The sequence below is a fragment of the Petaurus breviceps genome, unplaced genomic scaffold (assembly GCF_028583685.1).
Source record: "Petaurus breviceps papuanus isolate PSGF00001 unplaced genomic scaffold, PetGlider_PUasm1.0 90897, whole genome shotgun sequence".
Classification (NCBI taxonomy): domain Eukaryota; kingdom Metazoa; phylum Chordata; class Mammalia; order Diprotodontia; family Petauridae; genus Petaurus; species Petaurus breviceps.
In genome coordinates, this window is record NW_027187374.1 from 7,731,998 (window position 1) to 7,742,722 (window position 10,725).

General features: G+C 34.2%; 1 protein-coding gene across 1 annotated transcript in view; it reads left to right on the forward strand.

The window, feature by feature from the left end:
- The window catches only part of SON (SON DNA and RNA binding protein), a 35,117-nt gene extending 24,407 nt beyond the window's left edge, over nucleotides 1–10,710 (forward strand). The window contains 4 exon segments of the mRNA XM_069074933.1: nucleotides 3,818–3,965; nucleotides 8,603–8,674; nucleotides 8,782–8,897; nucleotides 9,637–10,710. Coding sequence (XP_068931034.1) covers nucleotides 3,818–3,965; nucleotides 8,603–8,674; nucleotides 8,782–8,897; nucleotides 9,637–9,795 — 495 coding nt within the window. The 3' untranslated portion in view covers nucleotides 9,796–10,710.
- Nucleotides 10,711–10,725: the final 15 nt, after the last annotated feature.

A 10,725-nucleotide genomic window follows, 5' to 3' on the forward strand; every position in this document is an offset into this window, starting at 1 on the left:
ATTGCATGTGGCAATTTTGCCATGGGACTGGAGGGTTGGGGGGAGGATGGCTGGAGATTGGCAGTGGTGGGATTGGCAGTGGTGACGGGGTGGGAATTGGGGGTGAAGGGTTGGAATGGGGAATGCTATGGACCACCAATCAGGCCCTCATGGCCACTGGTGGTCCACAGACCTCAGATTGAGAACCACTGATCTCAGGAGAACGACAGGATATTTAAGACCCTATAAACAAAGGGAGTGGATGGACGACTCGTGCAGCGAAGACATAGGTGCATCTGTTTTCAGATTTCTGCAATAAAATCTGCGGACTCCACCTACAGCTACCTCATTGTTGGGGGAGCCTTAGGTGGTTAAGGAAGGGCTTCCTGAAGAAATGAATTTTTCGTCATGATGATGAAGGAAATTGGCTTGGTGGGAGGGTGATGGGAATTTGTTTCAGGAGTATTGGCATCATACCAGTGCTGAAACTGGGAGGCAGCGTGGTCTAAAAGCCTGGGAAGGGTTCTATATCCGGCTCTACCTCTGACTCCTTGTGTGATCTTGGGCAAGTAACTTCTTGGCACTCCAGAATCTCCAAATGGAGACAATAACATTTATTACCCGCCTCACAGGGTTGTGAGGCATAATGAGATACAGTACATATATATTAAGCTAAGGTGCTAAATTTGAAGGTGTTACTGTTATTTGCTAGTTGCTACAGGCATGTGTACCTAATAAATAACTTGATTGTTCATCTCTGAAAAAAATAGGTTTTATAGATCATCATTTTTACAGAGCCAATATTGAACTTTGGATGTTCTCTGCTTGCTATTTTTGAAAATAGCTGCATGACAATGAGTAACTGGCAATATTAATGGCCTGTGTGACTTTTTAGTGGATTTACTCTGTGTTTAATTCTCCGGAGAAAGTTCTTGAAGAGTTTGGATTAGAAACTGACATTATTATTTGAAGTTTTAAAATACATAGCACTATATTTAGATACATTTTAAATCATGATAATAGTATAAAAACTACTTTCTTATAGCATTTGAAAAATCAACAGTTTTTATTCTTTTTGAAGTTTGTCTACTTAACCTATTTCTGTAGAGTTTTCTTACTATACTTTATATCTTTTAAGATTGAATGGCTCTTTTTAGGAAATTAGAATTGGAGGATAAACTTATTGGACCTTTAGGTGTATTATGATCCCACAGCTCTGAACATTATTGGGTAGAAAGATTTGAGAAGCTTTAAATTGAAAGATTTCCATTTTGATTTTGGTAATGAAGTGGTGACTGTTACTGATCATGGAATAGAGTATATTTCTAAGAGTAATAACTTTTTAAAAGCCTGGTACTATGTTGATGCAGTAGTTGGCTTCAAATTTTTCCTCTAAAATTTTTTCCATTTTTATCTTCAATGTTAATAGGTTGTTTATAGATATTTTAAAATGTCCTTTATATAACCATCTAAGATTCAGACCCTAGTATGAGAATTCTACCTAGAATATTGCTGAAGAATAATTTTTTTAATGTTTAAACATTCAGTTAGCTCATGTAACTCTTTAGGTAGCCCCCTTATCAAAACCATTTAAATTTTGTTGTCATAGATAAAAGCGGTAATAATGTTTTTCATCAGTAAAATTATATCTGTATTACTGAAATAAGTTTTGTGGCTCATATGAACCGAAAAGGAATATTTTCCATGTAAAAGGCCATGCCCACATCAAGGAAAGGAACTTTTGTGATGATGCCAGCTTATTTTGAAAATGCAGCATCTTCCCTGACAAAGAAAATATTCCATGTTCATTTATTTTGAGTTGCATTTGAGGGTTAATTATTAAAAGGACCCATAAATTTTGTTTATTCATATTATACCATAAAAACTAACCTTTATAGGGATTTGTGATAGCCATTATATATTTTTTGCTTGCTATAAAATAGTCTTAAATGTTAATATCTTCATGAATATTTCCATTTTTCATTTACCCAATTGTAGAAATTATGTTTAAAATTTAAAGTCTTTCTTTGCTAGAGAAAAAGGAGGCATTTGAAAAAATTTGCTTTGGTCATAAGTAAATGTGGTGTTGTACTGGTTGGTATATTTTCCAAAATTAGTTTGGGAATTTTGAAATTTCTGTAACAACAACTCGTAAGATGAATCAGCCACGTTGTCAGCTTCATAAAGGAAATAAAACATGGCAAAAAATTCAGAAGAATTGAAAGCCTAGGTTGCTCTGGAATTTGCTTTTGAATTGTACTCTGTACAGGGTCCTCTTTAGGGAGAGGTTGGTGGAAAACAGGAGAAGATGAACCTGGAAGTAAGTGGAAAAAAAAAGTCATTTTAGGTGTGTAGCATCAAGGCAGTTTAGTATATCAGTATTAATTAACTTTTCTTTTCATACATATACTCTGTATGGCTTCTACCAATTGAGGAATTTTCTAGCTCAAAATCTATGATTTTATGAGCATGAGGATCTGAACCAGGGATATATATACAGACAGACAGACAGACAGACACACCTTTTTTTTTTTAAATTTCCACAGCTACCTCCTTCCATCAGAGCACATTGATAAACTTAATGTCCTATTGTGACTTTTTGGCATATGTTCCCCCAGTAGCTAAATAGCTGAGGGAAACAAGATCACACAGCTTCAGTGTAGTTTGGGGCTATTTTTTAGTATTAACTTGGCAATTACAGGAAGTGTAAATTTTATGGTAAATCATTGTAATTATATATTGGCATTTCCTGTTTTGATAAGTTAATAATTTTTAATAACATACTTGCTAGATCAGTTAAAAATAAAATTTTTAAAAAGAGAGAAGGAAAAAAGCACATTATGCACTTGAAACAATTGCTTCAGTAGAAGTCAACTCTTGTATCTTCATTTTGGGTATATCTAGATGCCCTTTAATATATTTCTTACTGTATGAAAATACCTGACTGTGTTGGAAATGCCAGTGTATTGTGTATTTTAAGACATTAAGCAGTTTGCTGCTTTGATGGAAATTATGGTTCAGTGGGTTGGATACAGGAGAGATGATAGTTCACAGAATAACCTGTGAACTTTCACCCCTCTATATGGAAACTTGTTTCAGGGCCAAATGCTTGTAGCTGCCTTCTTGCCCCGGTCAGTGCCAGCCCTACTATTCACAACACTGCTGCCACCGAGGCCTAGGTATGTAAACATTTAAGGAAGTTTTTAAAAGTCTTTTAACCTCAGGTTTTAAAAAAATTCAGTTTGGTATACTTTTACAGTGTGTCTGTGATTGTCATTACTATTGATAGACATGTAAATATGTAAGAATAACTTTAATATTGATTTGTATTGTCTTAAATAAAACCTTTATACTTGTTTTATGGTAGAATATGGAAGAATTTTGGACAAAGATATGCTTCAACATTTGACTGAATTTTATTTCTAAATGTTTTCTGAGTTTTTTATTCATTAACTAGGTACACCTGGGAGAGTTAATATTGTCAAATATTTTAACACTGCCTTTTTTTTATTTTGCAAGCTAAGAAGAGATACCAGTGAACGTAAATAGTGGATGAAAAAGGAATGTTCTAATTTTTTTGGACATATGGGCCATTGTTTTAAAATTGCCATTTTAGTTTAAATCATCGTAATCAATTTTCAAAAAACCCCTGTTTAATACTTTAAAAAATTAGAACATAGAAACTTCAGTATGGGTAAATCATGGAAATATTCATTTATTGCTCTATTCTATATAACATCTAGAAGTAAAGTGAGATAATTTTAGAAAGCTGCCTGTGAGTTCATAATCAGATTCTAACTTTAGAATTGGGACATTTTACCTCTCTTTCTTTGGATAGGATCAATTCTTAAGAGCAGCCCCTGTAACTGGTGGAATGGGAGCCGTTCTGATGAGAAAAATGGGCTGGAGAGAAGGAGAGGGATTAGGAAAAAACAAAGAAGGAAATAAAGAGCCTATTCTAGTTGACTTTAAGACAGACCGAAAAGGTAATTCTTTGACTTTTTTGAAGCTCTGTACAATTTATGTTTCATTACTCTATATTTTTAATTTACATTATTATGCTCTTTTTAAAAGTACAGCAACATTTGAACCTCATTTTTTCGAGTTTATAGATGTTTGGAAATAGTTACCACATTTTCAATTTTATGAGTACCTTTTCAGAATTTGGGGGACATTGTCTTTGTAATTTAGTTTGAACTACATCAGTTTTATCAGCAATTTTGAAATTTTTTTTTTTGGACAAAATGAATTTACAGGTTCTGTCAGTTAACAAGTTTTTATTGAGTGTAAGGCATTAGGGTTATGAATAAACAACTGACTATATATATGATTCAAATTTTAGGTTATAGTTATTTGCTTAAAAGCAACAGAGTTATCTTATTCTGGATGATTAGGACATATTCAATTTTATTCATTTGTTTACAGGCTTTAATAATATTAATTTCATTCTTTTTCTTTTCCTCTCCTTTAGCATAACTTCTTTTCTTCCACTGCCCTTATTTTCTTAAAGAATTGTCTAAAGTGCTTCACAACTCTCTGCCATACTACATCATGATTCCTTCAGAAATATAATTTTTATTATGGCATCTTTTTCCTAATTTCCTACTTTGTTAAGAATAGCTTAGGGATGAGTAACAATGGGTACTTTTTCCTTGGATTGGGGCCATAGAGTAGAAGAGTATATCTTTAATGAACCCAGTACTGCCTAGTGGGGAAATATCCCTATAACAACATTCTGTTGAATTCCGCATCAGAATAGTTACATAGAAGCTTTAGAATAGGTAGAGCAAGTAGGGTGGTGTCTTAATAGTCAGACCATATGAAAATTTTTTTTTTTAATTTTGCTTTCAGCTAAGTTATCCTTCTTTCACTGGCTCTCTGGATATTCCTTCACCGGTCCAGATCGTTACAATTTATCTTTGCCGTTCCATAAATCCTTTGTTGAGGTTCTTTTCAACCAGTGGAAAATGAGGCTCTTTTCAACCAGCAGGACTTCTGGTTTTTTGTTTTGTTTTGATATTTCATGAATAACAGTGAAACTTTTGAATTGTCTATTTGTTATTCATCAGTGGCTGACTGATCCACCTTTTACAGTCAAATTTATCTTTCATGACTTACACCATTTTGTGGGAACAAGTCATTCTTGATAATATGCTGCTACCTGTCTGTATCCCAACACATCTTTCTGCTCTTACGGTGTTCACATTGAATATAGAATCAGCTCTACAGTCACTGAGAGAATGTTCAGAGTTCCTTGGGACCATTGAAAGTGCCATTGCACATTGTCCTCCATTTCATTGTCCTGGCAATTCTGCCATCATCCATCTGCAGGGCCTATCAAAAATTGGGAGGTGATTGAGTAACTCATAGACTGCCCGATGATTGATGCTTGTTGCACAGAGATATCTCTGTAATTGTCAGTGTTTTTTTGTATGAAATTAAAATATGCATGCTTTGCTTTATTGAATCACATTGATTTTTAAAATGAACAAACTATAAACACAGTGGGATCATGTATTCTTTATCCCTTTCAGTCAGTTGGATGATTGAATCACTTTGTTCTAATCTAGAAAACCATCTTCAGAAAGCCTCTGTGACCCTTTTTCATTACAGCTACCCTTCTTTACATAGATTAATGTTTTGATTGATGAATAAGTAGGCATATTGGTTATTAGTTGATGATCTTTTTAGTCACACTTTAAGTGTAATATGAGCTAGGATCTTTTCTGTTCTCTTGGTATTTGTTTCTTCCTTTGAAATATCTTGAAAACTTGTTCCTGAATGTCTTTAAAATTGTGATCTGTAGAATAAATTTCCTTGGTATATATTTGATGAAAGCCAGCTTCTTTTCATGAGGTTAGTGATTTTCTATCACTGTTTTCCAACATGTTCTGCATTTGAGCTGAGTGTCCTAAGTCATTCTTGTCCTTGACTTCAAATTTCTGCTTGGCAAAGAGTTTAACTTCTTTACTGGCTAATGTATTTACTGGGCTCTTCAACCTCCTTATTGTGGTTTTTTGCCATCTGCTAAATTTCTCTAAGAAGTGGAGATAATGAGTATCTTTACTCTTACCCATTCATAGTAGAATTGTAATTGTTTATATAATGTCTGCTCATTTTTATTGTTCTAAGCTGGTGTTAATTTTGACCTTTTCTCTGATGGTAATGACACAGACATAAGATTCTGAAATAACTTCTCTGTCTGTCACCAGTTGTTTCCTGTTCAGCTGTAGTCATCTTGTTTTGTGTGTGATTTTGTTTTGTGTTTATCATACTCTGTCTTCTGACTGTTTTCTAAAGAAAATATTCATAATCACAAATCCACTTTCATTTCTTAATTCCAGTCTGTAGTTTTTTTTTTTTGCTGTACTTCTCTTTGCCATCTTTCACATCGAAGTTATTAAGTGTCAAGGTATTTTTTGACTTAATTTAGAGTATCTTGTTAGGTTCTTCACGAATTTCTCCATTTCATTCTTTGCCCCAGATGCTGGTCCATAAGTTCACAATTATCTTTATGATAAGTTTCCTTGCTTACACTCATTGGGAGCAATGTACAGTGACATGACTGATCTGATGTCCCCTGAAATTATATTTTAATCCCCTTGGGTGCACAAGGGAACTAATTCTGCCAGCTTTGTTTCCCTCTTTGTGGAAAATGGGTGAGCTGTCTTTTCTTTTAACTGCAACTTTTTCCATGTCTTCTGAAATAATTTAAAATTAAAATGTGTGTGAGAGAAATCTGTATCTTACAGACATCTAGGTCTTAGATTCAAAATAATATGAAGGGAATAGGGATAAAAGATTAAAGACTCATTAAACAGATGAGGAAACTGAGAACAGAGTGGTTAAGTAACCTCAGTTGGCACACACAGAGAAAGAAGTGGAAGAACTGGGCTTCTACCTCCAAAACCAGAGCATTTTCTACTCTACTTTGTTGGTTTGGTTCCTTCAGCAGTTGAATTCTTTAATCATAGGTAGAACTTAACAAATGTTCTGATTTAGGAACCCAGGGATCACTTTCACATTATGACAAAATATTGGAGTGGACTTTAAGAAATGTGACTTTACCTATTTAGTGAAAATGGGCAGAAAATTAGGCTGAATTTTGTGTCTAGTTGTCTACTCTCAGTAAATGTAACTTGGGGTGACCGCTAACTTTGTATGAAAGATTTGATGAACATCAAAATTAATCTGAAATGAGCTAATATTTATTGCGTTCTTGCTATTTCTCTAACTTGGATATGAAATTTAGTATAATAATTATTCTCTGACTTAAGTATAATACATGTCATAGAATCACAGTCTTGAAAATTACACAGTTAACATTTTGCACTAGATCATTCACGTACAAATTGATTTTGAAAAGTATTGTGGAAAGGAATTTACAAATAATCTACCATGTCTCAGCCCCCCCAAGTTTTTACAGGTGAGGAAACTCAGTTTAAAATGACTGAAGTTATATAACTAATGGACCCATCTGGATGATGTTGGTAAATTAGATAAAGCCAATTTTTTGTCATAGAATTAAAATTTTCATGCCCATGTTATGTTTGATGGAAATCTGGCATATTGCTTTATGACATGTAATTCATTGGATTTTAGTTGATGTGGGTTTGTAGGAAACTAGGAAAATTATGTTAGGGAATAGATTTTTGCAACATCAAGAATTTTTGACATGTTGTCATTGTCCCAAGATGGTTTCATTAGCAATGTTTTATTTGGGAAGTAAACCAGGAGAAAAAAAAGATATGTATACATCATTGTGGAGGATGTAAGTTTGAAACCTAATTCTTCTGCTTACTTGCATAATTTTTGCATAAATCAACTTAATTTCTCTGGGTTAGTTTCCTCATTTCTGATAAATTTAGAGAGTTGGTCTAAACAATCTTTTAAGATAGCTCTTTTTGATTGCACATTGCTTGGTGAAGATGTTTAATATGTATGTATTGAGAGAAGGACCTGTGGATATTTCCAAGAATGTTATTTTTCAATTTCTCTTGTTTCTTTTCCAAACATACATAGCTAATATCAGTGTTTTAAAGTTCCCAGATATTGGTTATTTCTTTAGTCCAGGGAGCTGTGGGTGAGAAGCAGCCTCTACCAATGTTGATTGGTACTCACTCTTTACAGTTTACAGTCTTTAAGACTAAGCAGTGTACCATGTTTCTCTCATCTCCGTATTTGACAAATGAGGAAATGGTTAAGTTGTGGTGTTAATATCACTTTTTGTATAGGGTAGTATTTTAATTGGCAAGTGAACCTAACAGTTTAGTTCTGAATGTCTTGAAAACTTTTTACCTAAATAATTTTAATAAATGTTGATTTTTGTAAAGTTTAGACATTTAAAAATAGCTGGCATTCTCAGATATTTTTGGTGTCATATTTTAGTATACTCTATTATGAGTAGATTAGTAGAAAGATCATATAGATAAGGCATCTCAGAAATGGTAAATTGAACTGGGAAAATGTTAAAAGGATTGATATTAATCATTATATTAAGGTAATGTGGCATGTAGCTTTTACATTATTTGACCATCCTATAGTAGATTTCTGTTTTGATGCAAAAATATCTACTATAGATAATAAATACTTGAGACTTATGGTAGTTTCATGTTTTGTTCAGGTCTTGTTGCTGTCGGGGAGAGAGCACAAAAAAGATCTGGAAACTTCTCTGCTGCGATGAAGGATCTGTCAGGTGAGAGTACGTTACTTTTAATTTTTTTCAGTTTCCATTAAACTTTCATAATTTATTCATTAAAGCTGGTGAAACTAGTTTCTGATCAGTTAACTTTTGGGTCTTAGGTAAACATCCTGTATCTGCATTGATGGAGATCTGTAATAAAAGAAGGTGGCAACCACCTGAATTTCTCTTGGTTCATGATAGTGGCCCTGATCACCGCAAGCACTTTCTCTTTAGGGTAAGCATACTAGTTCTAAGACTCTAAAAATAACTAGGGGGTATCTCTTAATTTACCAGCTTTTTTTGTAGCTGACTAAATTGGCTTAGGTGGGAAGGGTGTTAGGGGAAGTTATCCTTCCTTGGTGATGGTCAGAATTGGAAAACAGATTTTGGGTGGGGTCAGCACTTGGACTTTTGATTCCCTGAAGTCAGTTGGACTGAAACCTCTGAAAGTGTCAGTCTGACATTATTGCTTAAAAGATGAGTTTTGGGGCGGCTAGGTGGCACAGTGAATAGAGCATTAGCCCTGGAGTTAGGAGAACCTGAGTGCAAATCTAGCCCCAGACACTTAACACTTACTAGCCATGTGACCTTGGGCAAGATACTTAACCCCAATTGCCCTGCCTTCCCCTGTCCAAAAGCAAAAAAAAAAAAAAAGTTTCATAAAAAAAGTTTTTAAAAAGGAAGTGGATATGAGAATGATCAGCTATTGGACAGCTGTTTAAATTTGGCATTATATAGATAAGAAACCAGCTTTCAGTTTTGAGTCCCCGTTTCCAAGTGCTGGCTTGAGATTAGTTTGACAGGGTGTTAAAGGTATGGGTATTGCATTTTATGAATAATCACCTAGATATTAGTGAAAAATACAAAGCTTATAGATATTAAAGTTTGATGCTGTTCTTATTGTATGTTTTTCTTGAATAGGTATTGAGAAATGGAAGCCCTTACCAGCCCAATTGTATGTTTTTCTTGAATAGGTATTGATAAATGGGAGCGCTTACCAGCCCAGCTTTGCCAGCCCTAATAAGAAGCATGCTAAAGCCACAGCAGCTACTGTGGTTCTTCAAGCAATGGGCCTTGTACCAAAGGACCTCATGGCTAATGCCACTTGCTTCAGGAGTGCCTCACGTAGATAGAGATTGAGGTTTTATATTAATCATTTCAGATAATTTTACTCTGCATCAGAAATGTATTTCTTCTTTAATGTTGTAAATAATTTGGCAACTTAGACATTGTGTAAAAAGCAATCTGTACAAACATCTCTAAGCTTTGGTTTTGTACCATGAAAATTGTATTTAACCATACAGGGTTTTGGTATGTTTATATTGTTTACCTTAGTGATGTATTTGTTCAAGTGGCTTAACATCAAAACAATTGTTTGAAGGCATCAGTAATCCTAAGTGTGGAATGTTAAATAATGCTTTTATACTGTATTTTGTACTATGATGTAATTCTTTCCCCTTATGGCTAGGCTGCTGTAACACTTGCCTATAATCAGTGAAGGGCTGTGCACCTTAGACTATTTCATGAAGGTTCTGCTGGACAGATATTGGGCCAGTGTTATTGGATAATCGGAGTTCTGTTCCACAGGGCTAATGCTACCATCATTTTTCCCTTTAACTTTTATTAGGGTTTAACATGGTATGCTGTGTTACAGTCAGCTTTATGTCCTATATTCTAAAATAAAGGATTAAGCCAGACTGATGCCATAAGAAGAAAGAAGTCCAAAATGAAGACCAACTAGAATTCCAATGCAGACGTCAAGAAAATTTAATGGCATTGAGTTGTGATGTAGTTTTACTTTAATGTGCATTTTGAATTTCAGCTACAAACTAGATAGACTCAAGATGATAATGCAAATGCTGTAACCAACTTATCTAATAAAATCAGCACCAGGCCACTATTTTGTTGACTGCAAAAATAAGTTCATGTTATTTTAGGGTCTAATAGAAAATTTCATTTCATATGTGCATTATAGTGGTACTCATATGCTGTCTTTAAACTTTATTTTACAAAATGCTTAAGGCCCAAATACAAACTTCTGGAATAAATGTGGTGTTTTTCTT